Source organism: Lactuca serriola, chromosome 4, assembly GCF_051521515.1.
Source record: "Lactuca serriola cultivar US96UC23 chromosome 4, Lser_US96UC23_V15, whole genome shotgun sequence".
Lineage (NCBI taxonomy): Eukaryota > Viridiplantae > Streptophyta > Magnoliopsida > Asterales > Asteraceae > Lactuca > Lactuca serriola.
Genome location: NC_136411.1, coordinates 344092428 through 344113493, shown reverse-complemented (window position 1 = coordinate 344113493; position 21066 = coordinate 344092428). Strand labels below are relative to the sequence as shown.

The following is a 21066-nucleotide window of genomic DNA, read 5'->3' as shown; positions in this document are numbered from 1 at the left end:
TCTTTGTCCACCCTCAATGATTTGAAAGTACATATGTTTCAAAAGCATGTTATTTATATTATAATATGCATCAAGGACAAAAGAAAACTAGTTTTCTTTCTTCCTCGCATATTTTGACAATCAAGGTAATAATTAATAAAAGAAAGGCGTGTTGATCATGGATAACAAAATTTTGTTTGAATCAAATCAACAGGAAAAAAATATAAAGGTTGAGGCCTGAGGGATGCAACACCTTCTAAAATCGGGTATTTGGTTATCACGTTCTATTCTAAACAGAACTGTAAGTCTGTACTTGTTATATTCTTATTGGGTCCATAGATAAAGTTTGGCAAATGCTTTGAAGAAGAGAATAAGCATCTTGAAGCTTTTGTTTTTTTATAAGCAAGTTTAATGTTTTAATATGTACGTAATGTTTATTTGAATATAAATAAATAAATATTTTTGTTTAGATATTGTTCTTACCCTGTTCTGAAAATCAATATCTCTGAGCCCGTAGATGCTAACCTATCTCGTACTATATAGATAAAAAAAAAAAAAAAAAAAAAAAAAAGAGTAAAAGATCATTCATTAGATACAAAAAGTGTTACTAAAATACAAGAAAGAGAAAAACATGCACAAATATTTACAATACTATTATTAACTCAAGAAAACATTTTATCAACCATAGTTCACACAACGAAGATAAACCGAAGATAGAAACTAAATACAGTTACACAGCTATATTACAACGGATATGCCTAAGAAGCACCGGAACCACAACAGCCGGCGAGCTCAATTGAGGGAGATGACCTTCGGTTGACATGACCTCAACAATAGACTCACCACCAAGGTATCGGTGAAGGTACTCCGAGACACCCACCGGAACTGCTAAATCCTTCATGCTCTGAATGATGTGACAAGGAACTGTAATATGACTCAACAAAGGCCGCATGTCGCTTTGGAAAATGGTTTGTGCAATACTTAACGCTATATCGGGTCTCATATTGAAAAGTGTCCGACTAAATTCTTGAACAGACACCGACTCCATGTCACCACCAACTACCAACGGGGCGAAACCAGAACACCACGCTTTGAAATTTGACTGAATTGCTTCAAATAGTTGGTCAACTTCTTCTTGTTCGAACCCTCCGAAGTAATCCACATCATTCACAAACCTTAACAATCATCTTAATCGTGTGAATTAGGTTATCATATGATTTGGATAGAAAAAAAAAAACTTACCATATTAAGCAAATATCTTTGTGTTAAATGGTAATTAACAACTTGGTTTTTTTCTCATAGCTAGCTAACCTAATCCTTACGTAATCACATCATGTAAATCTAACCGTTTCTAAAAGTCAACATACATCCAAATATAGTATCAAAAGAACAACATCAGCATAATTGTTTGACAAACCTCGGAGAAGCCGAAATCATGAGGATTTTGGAGAACAAATCAGGACGAGTGATGGAAGCGAGTGCCCCTATCATAGCCGACATAGAGTGACCAACAAATATACATGATGAAACTCTAGCTTCTTCAAGAATCGAGATAACATCATACGCATAACCTTCAAGAGTCGCATATCTATCAAAATCGAAGTATTCTGGGTTCGTTGTTCCTGCCCCCATGTTATCGTACAGAACAACCTTGTAATCTTCAACGAGATGAGGTACCAGATGCCTCCATACTGACTGGTCGGTTCCAAAACCATGAGCCAAGACTACTGTCTGGTTGCCACGACCTAAGATCTTAACATTGTGAGCTTGTTCGACAACAGATCCCATGGTGGATTTTACGCAAAGGTTTCGTGGTCGGAGCTTTGAAAGGGATCAGATTTCTTATACTAGGGTGATCACTGGTGAGCTATCGACAAAACATGTATGGGTTTTTTTTTTTTTCTTTTTTCAGCTTTGTTTGATAAATGATAATAATCTAGAGAGGTTTGATTGCGTGTATGTGAAGCATGATGCATGAGAAGATAACTAGAATTGTTCGATGTGAGGACAGTGGCAAGCCATAGATCACATTGTATTCTTGGGAATAACAAAAGGGGACAAAGAGGTTCTGACAATTGATTGGCTGCGTTGTCCAGAAGAGGCAAAGCAGAACATATATACCGATATATTCTAGAGATGAGGAATACAAGATACATGCAGATATATTCAGAATAAAATTTTGATTTGAAATTCTTAGGATATTACTTTTAGTTTCAAAGATCTATGTTTGAATGTTAAAGTATATGTCCTTCTATTTATATAATTACCATACATAAATCAGATTTCTACATATAGAAAGTATCCACAATGGTGAGTTTAATGGAAGAGTTGAATAAGGTGACAAATCTATATATCATTGAATGGATAAAACTTTACCATTGTGAGATGTCACGTTAGCATTCAATGGATTTGAAGTTCAATGGTCATTGAATTTTTCAATGAGAATAAGAAAAGTTTTTAATTCTTAAATATTTACTATAAATTACATTTTGTAATATTCTATTGAACTTTGTAAAGTTCAATGCATTGTAGAAAAAAATTTATAGAGTTGTATGAATTGTAAAAAGATGATGTGACTATCCATTGAACTCTATGAATTCAATGCATTGTGGATGCCCTAATAAATGAAATAATTTTGTCACGTGTCAGTCTCTCATTAACTTGGACACATATCATTTTTTGGTATTTTTTAATAAATGTTTTTTCCATGTGCTATTTTCTCATTGTTTATCTTTTTTAATTAACACATCATATTTAAACCTCGATTATTAATTGCTTTATTTGAAAATAATCATTAAATTATAATATTACAACTCATATACTATTGAATATGTTTCATTTTAAATTTTAAATTTCAAATTTAAATAAATTTTTGTTTAAACTTTCATATTTAATTTTTTTGTTTTATCCAACCCGTAACATACGAGTCTCACAACTAATATGTATTATATATAAGCGACTTGTTGTATATTTGCATTCTTACCTCTTTAAATTGTTTCTTTTAATTTATCATATTTTTTAAGAGCATTGGGTATGCGCAACTAGTTTTAACATCATTTTGGTGACACCTCATATGTCACCAATAGTGTTATAACACAAAATGAAGAAATGGTCACCATGATAAGAGCATATTAAAACACCAACTTTTTTCCATTTTATGTATTTCTTTTTTTTTTTCCAAATTTAATTTTTTTGTTCAAATACATATATTTTAAATAAAACATAATATCTAATAAAATATATTTTTATAAAACATAATTTAAAAAAAAAACAAAAAAAGACATAATTTTTAAAAACTAAAATTAAGATTACAATAAAAAAAACTTTCATTTTAAAAGACAACAATAATTAAACCTAATACATAACATTTTACTATGATGTAGGAGTTTTATTCCATAGTGGATCAAATCGCACCAACTCCCAAACTTTCTCGAACTCAAACACATGTCCCATCTCGACCCGATATTGATTTTGCAGCTTTGAACAAATCAAAGCCATTGGTTTCGCTTTGTTGTTGCTTCTTAAGCCGATTGTAAATACCATTTAATTTTGTGCACCGCTTGCTAATTTGAATCCATTTGCACTAAGCATGTCCGTATTGCGATTTGTTTTTTTCTTCAAAATAGTGTGAAATTTTTTGACCACCTTCTCCCAATAAGCACATTTCTTCATCCTATTGTCGTTGCATTCGTCTTTTGAAGTATCACACCACACTTGCGCCAAAGCATTTTCTTCATCCGGTGTCCACCAATATACATAGAACTTCTTCATTTTCCATGTCAACCGCTATAGCTTTCTCTCTCCTTTCTGTTTGCATTTCAACAGATGGTTGTGTTGGAGGTGGTGGTGGTGGTTGTGTGCTTGAATTTTGGTGTGATGGATGGTGTTTGGATTTTGCTCCATTTTTTGTTGTTGAAGTAGAAGTAGATTCTATGAAATTAAGAAAGAAATAAAAAAAATGTGTATAAAATGTATGAGAATGAAATGTATTTATAATTAGAAAAAATAAATTGTTTTATTTAATCAAGTGACCGTTGTCAACGGTCAAGGGGCTAACGTTCAAAATTTTGGGCGTTTCATCCGGTGGTAACATCAACGAGAAACAACAATAACTAGCTATAACGAGAAGGGGGGAAGGGGCAGTGTTCCTCGTCATAACGGTGATTTGGTTGATCCACGTCGGTAATAACAACGTTTTTTAGTCCATACCGCGTAGTCTAAATAAAAAAGAATATTAGCTACTGAAATCCGGAAGCAACTTATTAAAGATACCCCACAAAATAGTAATGACATATTTCTCGGTCATAGAATTTTACAATATCAATGATGCATATAGCATACAGACTGAATTTATTATTATCTAAAACTCGTCTCCAGAAAAGAAAAAAAAATTGGGAACTAAATGCACCGTCGATAAATTTATGGGAGCTGTTATTTCTACCCTCAATTTATTAATCCTACAACCTTCATTATTACTTTTCTGGTGGAAAATTAAAATAAGATTGTTTTCCGTAAAAAACCTTCTTTTATATATATATATATATATATATATATATATATATATATATATATATATATATATATATATATATATATATATATATATATATATATAATAGGTTATAACCTGTGGAAACCACGGTTCGCAAAGTAAAATAACATACAAATTATAAAAATTAGTAATCATTATTAATAGATTTGCAATCATTAAGATTTTTACAAAATTTGTTAACCATAACTATATTTCGTTATTTTAAATTAATATCATCATGTTGTAGACATCTTTTTACCATTCGCTAACAATAAAAAATGTAAAACCCTTCGATAACCTGTGTAAAGTTGATGCTTTTGCACCGCATCAAAATCATTAAATCATTAACATGTTTGAAACTAAACTAAATATATGTTAAATTAATAATTATGTTTAACAATTAACCATAAAACAAAAATACCATTAGTATCTTTTTAACAATTAACCATAACAAATACCATACGTATCTTTATTAAATAATGATATTAGTATTGTTACAAAATACGTTAACCATATTATAAGGTTTCACTAAAAAAACTTGAGATTAAGGTATGTATATATTGATACTTTTATCGTATTCTTCCTTTAGATAAAATCCATAATATTGAAGTCAATCAATAGAAAATTTAATATCAACCTGCTGGGATGGGAAATTTAACCTCCTTGACTATCTCAAGAGTGGCTATTCCCTTTTTAATTATGTAAAGAGGATTCGGTCATGACCTATATTATTCGTACACCAAATGATTTGTTGCAACTATCCTAACCATGTATCTGCACCACTACATCAGCCTTGTTAATCCATGACCAGCACATGCTTGAATATTTATCATGGCCTCTTATGTCGCCACTTCGTCCAAAATAAATCAACAAAATGAGGAATAATTTCAAAAAGAGGATATTAAGTCAAAGATTTCACCTTTAGCTTCAGATTGTGAGGGTTAAACTCTTAAATCTGATTATAAGAAGTCGTATCTGTCCCAACTTGCAGCCACCTTCCTATCATTGCAGCAATCAAACAAATATGATTGCAATTGACATGTCTTAGGCATTTCATAACCTACCTGATTAGAGATGGAGATGTCATAACTAATATCAATATGTCGTATATGTTATATTGCATTGGATCAATGCACGAAGCCAATCAATGGGTGCAAACAGGATTCATGTGTCCAGTTATAATTGTACAAAAATAAAGAGTGTTTTGTGAAATCAATCATCAACCCTTTCAAATGTGAAGGTGATTAAGGAACTTACTTGCAAACAACACATCGCACAAACATCACACACATAATTTTTCTAAACTCCACACATCATACAAATGATTTACCGCTTAGCCATTTTCCTAAACACCATAATTTCTCATAATCTTGATATTTTAAAACAAAAAACATAAAAAATGATAGTTTGTAAAATGAAATTAGGATGATGTAAGAAGTGGAACTATATGCATTCAACCCATTTATGAACTTAAACAATCAAATTGATAGTTTGTAAATCCGATGAGTCTATCACCTCCAGATTCGTTTCCAGGCCATAGATCATTGATGCAATCTCCTTCTGATTCGTTACTAGAGTCATGGAAAATATGTGAGCGGACAGCATGGCCGCCTTCAGGAACACTTCTTGTATTGAGTCCGGAGGAAGTGCACAATCCTCAAGACCTTCATCTTCCAGTAGCGATGGTTTTATTTTATCCAACAAGCTACTGATATTAGCTTCTCCTGTGGCTTCCATTTGCAAATTCTTGGAAGTTGAATCCCTAGCACATGTACGAATCCACAGTGAGCAACAATCATGGAGGTATAATTTCAACATACCTTGAAAATCATCAAAAAAAAAAAAAAAAAAAAACCAAAAGAAATCACAGCAAAGATCGAACAAAGTCCAATTGGCTCCTAAAATCAAAGGCACAATAAATGAAAATCAAGCCTGGAGTCATAAAATCATAGCAGATAAAGGTGCTTTGTTCCTTCGTTAACAAAACCTGAAATTGACATCAAACAAAACTCAAAATCGATATTAGATCTCGAGAAAAGAAAAAATCTTACTTGAATACTTGAAGAAGTTGAGGAATCGATGATTTTTGTGGAAGAATGTTCAACAATCATTCAATGAATCAAAGGATTAATACGATGTGCTTGAAGAATCGAACGGTGTCTACAACCTTGGAGCTGATTTCGTGAGATTACCTTCATCGTTGTCGTTCTTGGTAATCAGGAAGAAAATATTGGTAACCACAAAGACCATGTTCATAAATTTTTTTTGTCACATGTCACTCTCTCATTAACTTGGACACATGTCATTTTTTGGTATTTTTTAATAAATGTTTTTTTCCATGCGTCATTTTCTCATTGTTTATCTTTTTTAATTAACACACCATATTTACACCTCAATTATTAATTATCTTAGTTGAAAATAACCATTAAATTACAATATTACAACTCATATACTATTGAATATGTTTCATTTTAAATTCTAATTTTAAATTTTAAATTTCAAATTTAAATAAATTTTTGTTTAAATATGTAACATACGGGTCTTACAACTAGTATGTATTATATATAAGCAACTTGTATATTTGCATTCTTACCTCTCTAAATTGTTTCTTCTAATTTATCATATTTTTTAAGAGCATTGGGTATGCGCAACTAGTTTTTACATCATTTTGGTGACACCTCATATGTCACCAATAGTGTTATAACACCAAATGAAGAAATGGTTATCATGATAAGAGCATATTATAACACCAACTTTTTTCCATTTTATTTATTTCTTTTTTTTTCCGAATTTAATTTTTTTGTTCAAATAAATATATTTTAAATAAAACATAATATCTAATAAAATATATTTCTATAAAACATAATATTAAAAAAAAAATTAAACCTAATACATAACATTTTACTAAAATTAAGATTACAATAAAAACAACGTTAATATTAAAAGACAATAATAATTAAACCTAATACATAACATTTTACTATGATGTAGGAATTTTATTCCATAGTAGATCAAATCGCACCAACTCCCACACTATCTCTTACTCAAACACATGTCCCATCTCGACCCGATATTGTTTTCGCAGCTTTGAACAAATCAAAGTCATTGGTTCCGCTTTGTTGTTGCTACTTAAGCCGATTGTAAATACCATTTAATTTTGTGCACCTCTTGCTAATTTGAATCCATTTGCTACTAAGCATGTCCGTATTGCGATTTGTTTTTTTCTTCAAAATAGTGTGAAATTTTTTGAGCACCTCTTCCCAATAAGCACATTTCTTCATCCTATTGTCGCTACATTCGTCTTTTGAAGTATCACACAACGCTTGTGCCAAAGCATTCTTCATTCGGTGTCCACCAATGTATAACTTTCTCATTTTCCATATCAACCGCTATAGCTTTCTCTCTCATTCCTGTTTGCGTTTCAACAGATGGTTGTGTTGGAGGTGGTGGTTGTGTGTTTGAATTTTAGTTTGATGGATGGTGTTTGGATTTTGCTCCATTTTTTGTTGTTAAAGTAGAAGTAGATTTTATAAAATATAGAAAGAAATAAAAATTGTGTATAAAATGTATGAGAATGAAATGTATTTATAATTAGAAAAAATAAATTGTTTTATTTAATCAAGTGACCGTTGTCAACGGTCAAGGGGCTAACGTTCAAAATTTTGGGCATTTCATCCGGTGGTAACGTCAACGAGAAGCAACAATAACCAGCTATAACGAGAAGGGGGGAAGGGGGGCAGTGTTCCCCGTCAGAATGGTGATTTAGTTGATCCACGTCGTTAATAACAACGTTTTTAGCCCATACCGCGTAGTCTAAATAAAAAAGAATATTAGCTACTGAAATCCAGAAGCAACTTATTACAGATACCCCACAAAATAATAATAACATATTTCTCGGTCACAGAATTTTACGATATCAATGATATATAAAGCATACAGACTGAATTTATTATTATATAAAACTCGTCTCTAGAAAAGAAAAAAAAATTGGGAACTAAATGCACCGTCGATAAATCTATAGGAGTTGTTATTTCTACCCTCAATTTATTAATCCTACACCCTTCATTATTACTTTACTTGTGGAAATTAAAATAACATTGTTTTCCGTAAAAACCTTCTTTTATATATATATATATATATATATATATATATATATATATATATATATATATATATATATATATATATATATATATATAAACACTTTGTTATAAGTCATGGAAACGTTTGCAAAGTAAAATAACATACAAATTATAAAAATAAGTAATCATTATTAATATATTTGCAATCATTAAGTTTTTTACAAAATTTAATATGTTAACCATAACCATATTCTCGTTATTTTAAATTAATATCATCATGTTGTAAACGGAAGAGATATAGAAAGGAAATCTTTTTACCCGTCCCGAACAATAAAAAATGTAAAACTCTTCGAAAACCTGTGTAAAGTTGATGCTTTGCACCGCATCAAAATCAATAAATCATTAACATGTTTAAAACTAAACTAAATATATGTTAAATTAATAATTAATGTTTAACTATTAACCATAAAACAAAATTACCATTAGTATCTTTTTAACAATTAACCATAAAAAATACCATACATATCTTTATTAAATAATGAATTAGTTTAGTTACAAAATACGTTAACCATATTATAAGGTTTCACTAAAAAAAACTTGAGATTAATGTATGTATATATTTATATTTTTATCATATTCTTCATTTAGATAAAATCCATAATATTGAAGTCAATCAATAGAAAATTTAATATCAACATGCTGGTATGGGAAATTTAACCTCCTTGACTATCTCAAGAGTGGTTATTCCCTTTTCAATTATGTAAAAAGGATTCGGTCATGACCTATAATATTTGTACACCAAATGATTTGTTGCAACTATCCTAACCATGTATCTACAACACTACATCAACATTGTTAAACCATGACCACCAGATGCTTGAATATTCATCATGGCCTCTTATGTCACCACTTCATCCGAATTAAATCAACAAAATGGGGAATAATTTAAAAAAGATGATATTAAGTCAAAGATTTCACCTTTAGCTTCAGATTGTGAGGGTTAGACTTTAAATCTGATTATAAGAAGTCGTATCTATCCCGACTTGCAGCCGCCCTCCTATCATTGCAACAATCAAACAAATATGATTGCAATTGACATATCTTAGGCATTTCATAACCTACCTTATTAGAGATGGAGATGTCATAACTGATATCAATATGTCTTATATGTTATATTGCATTGGATCAATGCTTGAAGCCAATCAGTGGGTGCAAACAGGATTCATGTGTCCAGTTATAATTGTACAAAAATAAAGAGTGTTTTGTGAAATCAATCGTCAACCGTTTCAAATGTGAAGGTGATTAAGGAACTTACATGCAAACAACACATCACACAAACATCACACATATAATTTTTCTAAACTCCACACATCACACAAATCATTTACCGCTTAGCCAATTTTCTAAACACCATAATTTCTCTAATCTTGATATTTTAAAACAAAAAACATAAAAAATGATAGTTTGTAAAATGAAATTAGGATGATGTAAGAAGTGGAAGTATATTCATTCAACCCATTTATGAACTTAAACAATCAAATTGATAGTTTGTAAATCCGATGAGTCTATCTGATTCGTTTCCAGGCCATAGATCATTGATGCAATCTCCTTCTGATTCATCACCGGAGTCGTGGAAAATATGTGAGCGGACAGCATGGCCGCCTTCGGGAACGCTTCTTGTATTGAGTCCGAAGGAAGTGCACAATCCTCAAGACCTGCATCTTCGAGTAGCGGTGGTTTGATTTTATCCAACAAGCTACTGATATTAGCTTCCCATGTGGCTTCCATTTGCAAATTCTTGGAAGTTGAATCCCTAGCACATGTACAAATCCATAGTGAGCAAAAATCATGGAGGTATAATTTCAACATACCTTCAAAATCATCAAATAAAAAACCAAAAAATCAGAAATCACTGCAGAGATCGAAGAAAATCCTACCGGCTCCTAAAATCAAAGGCGCAATAAATGAAAATCAAGTCTGGCATCATAAAATCATAGCAGATAAAGGTGCTTTGTTCCTTCGTTAACAAAACGGGAAATCGACATCAAACAAAACTCAAAATCGATATTAGATCTCGAGAAAAGAAAAATCTTACTTGAATATTTGAAGAAGTTGAGGAATCGTTGATTTTTGTGGAAGAATGTTCAACAATCGATCGATGAATCAAAGGATTAAGACGATGTGCTTGAAGAATTGAACGATGTCTACAACCTTGGAGCTGATTTCGTGAGATTACCTTCATCGTTGTCGTTGTTAGTAATCAGGAAGAAAATATTGGTAATTTAGGACCTAATTCTCACATAAAGTTGGAAACTCTTATTTGCTTGTAGAACATTCTTTTGAAATTGGCCTTAGATTTAGGGATTTGGTTTTCAAATTACCGGCTTGAATTTGGTAATTCTTTAAAATTTGATTCTAAACCTTTTACATAAAACGGATGGGCGGGAAAAAAAACACTGAAGAGCTCTATAACGATGACACGTGGCTAAAAATTGCTTTAAAAGATTGACATGTGGCATGTAGGAGAGGTTTTTATTATATATATCATACATACTTATAAAGCTAGCATTTTTTCTTGAATCTCACGCATTTGAAACCCCCATTTTTTTTTCCTTTCACCACATTCATTTGAAACTTCCATGACTTTTCAATTTTTTTATAATAATAATTATAATTTGGTAATTAGGTTAAATAAATATCAAATCTAAAGTGTATTCATATATAAACTAAATTTCAATATTAAAATAATATCTTTAATTCTACTTATAAAACTATGTTTTTTTAACTTTTAACACATTATACTTAATTTATTAGTTTTAATATATTGTTGGATGTAAATCATTATCATTTTAAAGGTATAATTTTTGAACAATTTGTATAAAATACTTAAAATATTAATTAAAATATAACATTATAGGCTCAACTTAAATATAAATTTTATTTAACTTAAACAACCAAAAGATTATTTTATAAATAGTTAAAAGTGATAAATTGTAGTGTCTTTATAATAATGATTGTAAGTTGGTTAATAAGGTTAAATAAATATCAAACCTAAAGTGTAATTATAAATAGACTAAATTTCAATTTTAAAATAATATCTTTACTTCTATTTATAAAGTTATGTCTTTAAATTTTAACATATTATACTTAATTTATTAGATTTAAAATGTTGTTGTATGTAAACCATTATCAGTTTAAAGCTACAATCTTTGAACAGTTTCAACAAAATGCTTAAATTGTTAATTTAAATATAACATTACAGTGTCAACTTAAATATAAATTTCAGTTCCACTAAAAAACCAAATAATATTTTGTAAATAGTTAAAGGTGATAAGTTATAGTGATAAATGCAAAAACTAAATTGTAATATCAGTTTAACTAAAATATTTCCTAAATATATTTATATAATCGTTAAAAATTTTCAAATAAGTAACTTAAAATAACTTATAATAACAATAGTTAAAAATAACTCTATATAAATGATTATATTGTTACCTTTAAAATCAAAAAATAATGTTTAATGTTTTAAATAATTATAATGATATAAATTAAAACATTAAACAAATAAATTTTAAAAAATTAGTTAAAAATAACAACTATAAATTATATTAAACTATATATAATATTTAATTTTATTGATGTGTAACTCGCGAGTAGAAGTCATTCAAACGATTGAGATTATGACGTTATAATAGATTTATATATTATCATATAATTCAAAATAATCAATATACTATATAAAATTAATATACGAATTATTATATCAAATTTAACAACAACGTTAGTGTTATATTTTAAAAAATATATATCTGTAAAGACTTCAACTATATAGGTGTTTCTGCACATTACAATATCAACTCAAATATAAATTTCAGTTCCATTTAAAAAAACTAAAGAATATTTTGTAAATAGTTAAAAGTGATAAATTATAGTGATAAAAGCAATAACTAAATTGTAATCTCAATTTAACGAAAATATTTCTTAAATATATTTTTATAATCGTTAAAAGTTTCAAAATAAATAACTTAAATTAACTTACAATAACAACCGTTAAAAACAACTATATATATAAATGATTATATTGTTAGCTTTAAAATAAAAAAACAATATTTGATGTTTTAAATAATTATAATGATAGAAATTAAAAAATTAAGCAAATAAATTTTAAAAAATTAATTAACAATAAAAACAACTATAAATAATATCAAATCATATGTTATATTTAATTTTATTCATGTGTAACTCGCGGGTAGAAGTCATTCAAGCGATTGAGATTATGAAGTTATAATAAATGTATATATTATCATATAATTCAAAATAATCAATATATTATATCAATTTAGTATATACAAATTATTATATCAAATTTAACAACGACGTTACTGTTATATTTAAAAAATCATATATTTGTAAAGACTTCAACTATATAGGTGTTTCTGCGCAACGCGCGGGCATTCGCCTAGTGTGTATATATATATATATATATATATATATATATATATATATATATATATATATATATATATATATATATATATATATATATATATATATATGAAAACATCCATCGTTTATCAATGCAAAAAACATATTACGGGATATAAAACTTAATTAATGGAAAGAAAAAACAAATGGAAAGAAAAAAAAACATATGTTAAGTAATGAAACTATGACTGCAAAATTGTTATTCAAGAGTTTATATGTTCATTGGTACAATTTATCAATTTTACTGTTTAGATTTAGTATACTTTTAATGTCAATTAAAAAGATAACTTACATATATATCATGTACTCTTGACTTAAAATATATTGATTATTTGACTTAATAAACAAAAATATAGTTCCTTAATAACATAATCATTAAATAATAGTTTAACGATTCTATGAAATTGCATAGTTATACCGTTAAGCTTTATATATTTTATTTTAACTCAGATATGTTTTGAGTTTTCTTAGTAAAAACTTAAAATGATTAATCAGTTATTTTAAGTAAATTATTAATTAAGAGATATTTTTTAATTATATAAAATTATAATCGTTGATTTAAATAAATATGTGACCATATAATCTGTACTAATTTTATTTTAATTTTTATTCTATTGTTATTAGTTTAATGTAATTAGAGTGAGAAATTTAAAATTTAAATTTTAAAATTTAAAATAGAGAATCAATAAATTGACAAATGGTATGACATTAATTAGTAACCATAATAGAGTGACACATAGAAAAAGAAAAATTAACTTATTCTTTTATTAGAATTGAAAGAAAATGTGTTTTTATTATGTTATGTGTTTAACAAGTCATCCGTTAATCATATTACATGTAGAGTCAATTATATTCAATTTTTTTAATTTGAAATTTTTTTTCTTGCGTTTTGTAAGTTGTTGTCGTGTTAAAAATAAATTTAAGATCTTTATGAAAACTAATAATATGGGTGATGGTGGTGGATGTTGTGAATCAACTATGCATTCATTTTCTTTTTAAACAGCCAAATACAGTTAATAACATTAGCATCAGGGGTCGAGGTACAAGAACCGAAGTCATGTTAGAAATAAGAGCATAATATTCTTCGGTCATTGCATTTAGCCAATTCAGATCTTTAAAGGATTGTAAATAATTTTTAGGAAGAAGGGAGAAAGATCTATATACATGAAGGTTGAGTTTATGAAGAGGTTTAAAAATTCAATGTTTGCCTCGCGTCAGCATAAGATGATAAGACTGAGTGGGTGGTGGGTTGGGAGAAGAGGGTTGTTGCACCTAAGTAGGAGCAGACACACTAGGAGAAATGGAGACATAAGTGGGAGACACAAGCGCATTTTGCGGCTATGGAGTGGAACCCATGTTAGGCTGTTGAGACGAGAGAGTCAGAGAAAACGAAACAGGATGAGAAACTGAAGATTGATCAGATGGCGAGGAGGGTGTCACACCCCCAAACCAAGGATGGCGGAAACGTCCGGGGTGGAGGACTTCATGTATAGTATTACAACGACTATAATAGTGCTTAAAGTAAAAGTAAAAACAACCAACATAAATATAATTGAAAAAGTTACACCATAGTATGAGGTTACATGTTTCTAAATCAATTACATTATGTTGACAAAAGTAAAATGTTTAACGCCTTAGCGTTCCATCCTCAAAAGCTGCTGATTTCCTGTTTTACTGATTCCCTGAGAATACAAGTAGTTTTGAAAAAGTGTCAACAATTAAGTCGGTGAGTTCATCAAAGTTTAATTTGATAAAGATGTCATTTTCCTTGTAAAAGCAAATGAGTACGATTCCAGAAAATCCAATATTTTCTTTATAAAATGTATAAGGAAAGCTCCTATGTTATGCAATAATGTACCCTAGAAGGACCCATAGATTTCTTTTATAATCACCCAGTGTATATAAGTTATATAAAATTCAAGTTAAATAAACCGTCGAATATAATGGGTCTGCACTAGGTCCACAACCAAACAAGGAACAGGAAGTAAGGCGGGCCTACCAATTCTAAGTCGATCGCAACTAATTTCTTATATAACTCTGACATATACACATAGCAATTATAACTGGAAACTAACAAATTCTAGATAGATTGTAGTTCTAATATCCTAAAACCATTTTGTGTAAACCCGGTACTCTGTAATGTACCCCTTTGTATAGACCCGATACTTTGTATTTGTACCCCTTATATATGAAAACCCGGTATTTTGTAATGTACCCCTTTGTATAGACCCGGTACTTTGTATTTGTACCCCTTTGTATAGACTCGGTACTTTGTATTTGTAACCCTTCTATATGAAAACCCGGTACTTTGTAATGTACCCCTTTGCATAGGCCCGGTACTTTGGATTTGTACCCCTTCTATATGAAAACCCGGTAATTTGTAATGTACCCCTTTGTACAGACCCGATACTTTGTATTTGTACCCATTTTATATGAAAAGAAAACCTTTCGTAATGAGGTTGAAATGTAATTGTAACATAAACTATACCTATTATAGTTTATCATAATGTTTGTAATGCATATGCAACCTAACTATACCTATTATAGTTTAGCATATTTGTTTGTGGTGTATAATAGGCTTAACTATGCCTATTATAATTTATTAATATTATTTGTAAAGGTAGTAACCCCTTGTATATGATTCGTACCTTTAGAATAGGGTAAATAGTATGTACTATCAACAAAATGTGTGTATATATATATATATATATATATATATATAATAACACACACCTTGCTCAACAAGCTACATGGTGCAAATGAAATTGTTAACCATTTTCTAGTTTTAACCTTGTTGTTCCTGTTCTTAAAAAAATCATAGAAAAATCATTTGAAGTCGAAATCAGAATCCATAAACTCTGAGAGTTTAGAAAATGTGTCTATTTTATTCATAATTTATATCATGATTTTTAGTGACTTTAACTTGTGTAAAAATGTCCAACTTCACAGACTGGTCCGAAGTGGTTTTTGAAATGATAGGATGTTTTGTAAAAATCGACATAAATTGTAGAAACATCGTGTGGAGATGTGCAAGTAGTCATTTTAAAGGTATTAACCAGAACTATTTGCATATTAAACAGTTTTGGAAAATAAATAGTTCATGAAGGTCAAAACAGTCCATGAATGCGACTCAACTTTCCTGTTGAAAGCTGATGATAGAATTTAAGTTATATTATGGTGATTTAACTTGTATTCCCCCCCCCCCCCCAAAAAAAAAAAAAACTTGAAGAAAACATGAAAATGTAGAGTGGATGGATGTTGAAGAAGAGAAGTGTTCAACTCAAGAACACTTAGAAGATGTCTTGAAGATTCGAAGATCTAACACAAATATGAAGGAGTTTGTGTAAGAAATCTATGATTTGAGTAGAAAGAAGTGAAATGATCATATGGAGGATGATAATACTTACCAAAGGTAGAAGAAAAGCTTGGAGAATAGCCTTGAATCTAGAAATTTTAGAGAGAGAAAGTGAGAGAAAATGAAGTTTGTTCTTTGGTGGAAAATGAGAGGAATGAGAAATATGTGTGGAGAGAGGAGGGTTTTCTAGCCCTTGACCAAGTGTGTGGCTGGGAAATGAGGGGAAAAGTATTATGGAATGACTAGGTATGGTGGAAGGACAAGGGTGGGTCATGGAGTGGGCATGGCGTGGTTGCTTGTGTCATACACTAAAGCAAAGTCAACACTCCACCCAAAATATCCTACCCACTAATCTTGGATAAGATTTACACTAAAAAACATGATTAATTATGAATTAAGGGTTCTTATATGTTAAAATATAATTTTGGGTGAAAATCCCGCGCAAAATTCATGAAAAACGGGCCTAAAACGAAGTCGTGGTCGAAAACCGGGAAGAAAGGCTGAATCTGCGAGGCTTCTCTCATGGGGGACCGAAGGTGCGAGGGTCAGAGGGGCGATGGCGAAGGGTTTAGTCCGAAGGGGAGGGTTCGGGTTCGGTTCAATGGTGATTCGGGTTCGGCTCGCAAGGAGCTTCGACTTCGGTCTCGGTCACTTCGGTTCAGCAGGGTTCGATTCCTTAAGCGACCTTCGGCTCTAAGAGGGTTCGCCCCTTAAAGAGGGGTTTCGGGTCCATAAGGCTATTTTACCCGTTTTTACCCCGTTTCAAGCGATTTTTGACCCGGTTAAGGGTCGGGATGACCCGAAAGACTATAAAAAAGATAAAGGAACTTTTGAGAGAGATTTGGAAGAGATTTGGGAGAGATTTCACATACTTGGAGATATTTCTCATACGTAGAGCGATTTACGAGAGATTTCACATACTTGGAGAGATTTCTCATACTTAGAGAGATTTGGGAGAGATTTCACATACTTGGAGAGATTTGGGAGACATTTGAGGTAGAGAGAGATAGAGTGAGAGAGGTTGAAAGACTATGTTTGTGACCTTTTTGAGTGTTTGGCTTCGTAACGCAAGGTTCGTACACCCCGTTAAGCCATGTTTAAGGATCTTACACACTCCTGATGAGTATGCAATACTGTTTTATCACTTTGGTTCATTACTTACCACAGTTTTAGGTTAACGAAATCTAGATACACGAACTTTCCAAATGATGATTTCTCATTAAAATAATGATTTGTACAGTAATTACATAATGTAAACCCTAGTATACCAGGGTTAACGGAGTTGACCGGTTTGACTTATTGACTTTGTTTGACTTTGACTTGACCAAAATTTGACGGTTGTCACATCATCCCCCCGTTAGAAGGAATTTTGTCCTGAAATTTGCATTTTAACTGGGAATTTAAGAATTTGGGGAAAAGATGGGGGATACTTTTCGTAATATACGACATTGATATGGCAAGGACCAAGTTAACTTATGTTTACACTAGCCATCAAAAGCTCACCAGTACAAATCATGGGTTTTTATATAAGCGATACGACTTCTTCGTGTTTTGTCGTGTTCTCTAGATCCAATGATAATAAATCTTAAATTGACACTAATCTTAGTAAGGATTTAAAACCTACATGTGACGGTTAGAAGCACGTACCATTAATCACAGGCGGTATCCGGGGAAGTCTCTCATGCGGTGATCATAAGTACCCTTCCACTATTAGCAGCATCCCTTGTCCGTGGATAGTCTCTCTTAAAGTGTCCTGCTTCACCGCATTTGTAACAAGTTAGGCTTGCTCCAAAGTCGGGGACTTGGTTGATGGGTCGCGTCGGTGCCTTGTAGAAACTGACAGTGTGTCCCTCCCTGTTGCAATTCTTGCAATGCATCTCCCGACAAACCCCAGTATGATGGAAGTTACACTTGTTGCATTTCAGAAGATTTCCAGCGTATCAATTTATGGGTGCTAGAGTGGCATGAGTTGTGGCAGCATGAACAACAACAGTCTGTTGCTTCTTGGTGGAGTCCTGGGCTGGTTGGTCCTTCTTGTTGTTCCATAACTTCCTTTTGTTGCTTGTCCCTCTGTCTTGCTCAGGAGTGGTTGTTACAGTGTCATGGCTGGACCTATGGTCGATGAGTTGTTGTGCCAACTCCTTGGCACTGTCAAAGGTAGTTGGTCTTGAGGCCAACACACTGTCTTGAATTTGGGGAGACAATCCCCAGAGGTAACGTCCCACCTTCTTTTCCCTCAGGAGTGACTATCGCGGGACAAAGGAGTGCTAGATCACAGAATCGGTCGATGTAAGCTGCAAGGTCAGAGCCTGTCATCTTGAGATTCCACAGTTCTTGCTCTAGCTTTTGCACTTCGCCCCTTGGGCAATACTCTTTCATCATTATTGCCTTCAAATCCTCCCAGCTCATCGAGTTAGCCACTGTAAGCGTCAGTAACTTAACGTGGCCGTTTCACCAAGTAAGGGACCGGCCAGAGAAATTGCAAGCTGCAAATTTGACCTTGCTTGTTTCAGGGCATGCACAAATTTCGAAGATCGATTCGGTCTTCTCGAACCATTGCATCAGTGTGATGACTCCCCCGCTTCCATTGAAAGAATCGGGTTTTCCATTGGTGAAGTCCTTAAAGGAACACATTACAGAACTCTTAGTGTACGACAAATTTTGGTACGATAAATTCTGGAAAGTTTGACCTTATAGAAGGTCCACATTACATTATGGTACGACAAATTTTGATAGTGACACAACCCTCTTGGACGGCGTAGTCTCTAAATTTGAAGGGTCGAATTCATGCATGTGAGGGGTAGTGTTTAAACGTATTCTAGTAGTTTGAGTCTTTATCGATTTTGTCAGTAGTGTACACACTACTCGCGGTGGGTGATGTTCCGTGAGCCATAGAATGAAGACATGAAAGTCTACATTGACCTAACTCCTGCCCTGGCTTCTGTCATTTGATGTTCTGCCTTTACCACACGTTTTCTCCAACGCTGTTTGACGTTCCCCATACCCTCTAGTCTCGGCTCGAGTTGCGGTCACTTTCCTCTGAAAGATTTGATGTGGTTTCCGATCTCGTTCATGGCCTCTGTCTAGATGACGAAGGCGAATTGCGGCGATCTCGTTATTAGTTTAATGTAATCAGAATGAGAAATTTAAAATTTAAAATTTAAAATAGGGAATCAATAGATTGAAAAATGGTATGACATTAATTAGGAGCCATAATAGAGTGACACATAGAAAAAGGAGAATAAACTTATTTTTTTCTTAGAATTGAGAGAAATGTGTTTTTATTATGTTATGTGTTTAACAAGTCATCCGATGATCATATTTCATGTAGGGTCAATTATATTCAATTTTTTTAATTTGAAATTTTTTTCTTGCGTTTTGAATGTTGTTGTCGTGTTAAAAATAAATTGAAGATCTATATGAAAACTGTGACAATCCGAAATTTCCATTCTGTACAAACTATACCACTTCAATAGAAGTTATAGCAGTCACAGTTAATTTTCAGACTTTTTCGTATAAGTTTGAGTAATTCAGGGTTTACACTTCAGGAAATATCAGGAGAGTGGGTGCACTAGAGTTTTGTGAAACACTGTTATTCCAACACTCTATTATATTAGAGATCATTTCAGGAATAAAAATATTTTCTGCCAAAAATATCTCAGGACTATAAATAGAATTCTGAACCAAATTCATTCATTATTCGCATTTCCAACTAGAGAAAAGCCATTTTCTCTCTCACGGATCTTCGGGTTTTTATCCCAAATCGTGAGTACCTCTTTCTAGTAGTGTTAGAAAGCTTTATATGTGTTAATAACATGATTTAGAAGGCTAAATCACTAGATTTAGGAGTTTACTCCCCAAGGTGTTCTTGGGTGGTAAACTCCCGAAACGAAGCCTAGACTGTCCCCCGTGATATACAACTGCCTTGGACTTGTATAGGAGTGTGTTAGGGACATGAAATCAAGCAAAAACCACCCAAGTTTGGGAGTTCACGGCCCAAGAGTTTCTTAGGCCGTAAACTCCAAAATCATACACAAAATGGTGCTTTCAAGGAACCTAAGGCCTTAGGCTTTTACCTAGACTTGTTCCCAATAAATCAAGGGCATTAAACAAAAAAGAATCACCTTGCAAAGTGAGTTTACGGCCATGACATGGTTCATGGGTCGTAAACTCATTAAAGGGGCACCAAAGTGTGCCTAATGCCTTCATATGCTTTAGGTAAAAGTCTAGAACCTATCCTTCATATGCAAGAGACTTGAAAACAACAAAAACACCATTCCAAGGGAGTTTACGGCCGTAAAATCCAAAGGAAATGGCCATGGGGCCGTAAACTCCTCTAGGGAGTGTTTCTAGGCCTTAAACCCTTCCAAGAATTTAACCACCAAGTTGGAATAATTCTAGGAATCATTTGGAACTTCAAAACACACCGAACACCCATGGTTGGGAGTTTACGGCTGTAATCTCAAGAGTTGACAACCGTAAACTCCATGTGTGTTGGTATATGAGGAGTAAATGCATATATGGGGTCCTTTGGAACCCTAAACACAAGTGCCTTGTCCCACAATAGCTTAGATGCAATCCTTAGGGATTAAAACACTTATATAAAGTGTTTATTATGTCTAGGATGTCTTAAC

The 21066-nt window shown here is 31.8% G+C and overlaps 1 protein-coding gene across 1 annotated transcript; it reads right to left on the bottom strand.

Moving 5' to 3' along the window:
* Positions 1-548: 548 nt before the first annotated feature.
* LOC145097524 (karrikin insensitive 2 receptor CA-like) lies at positions 549-2051 on the bottom strand. Its single transcript, XM_079035100.1, has 2 exons — positions 1397-2051; positions 549-1154 (listed from the first exon to the last, which is right to left on the bottom strand). The coding sequence occupies exons 1-2, from the start codon at positions 1765-1767 to the stop codon at positions 710-712; spliced, it is 816 nt and encodes a 271-aa protein (XP_078891226.1). The 5' UTR covers positions 1768-2051; the 3' UTR covers positions 549-709.
* Between the last annotated feature and the right edge of the window lie 19015 nt (positions 2052-21066).

Coding starts and splice junctions, on each gene's coding strand:
- LOC145097524 (XM_079035100.1), bottom strand. CDS start 1,767: ATGGGATCTGTTGTCGAACAAGCTCACAATGTTAAGATCTTAGGTCGT. Junction 1,155..1,396: donor ATGATTTCGGCTTCTCCGAG/GTTTGTCAAACA, acceptor ATGATTGTTAAG/GTTTGTGAATGATGTGGATT.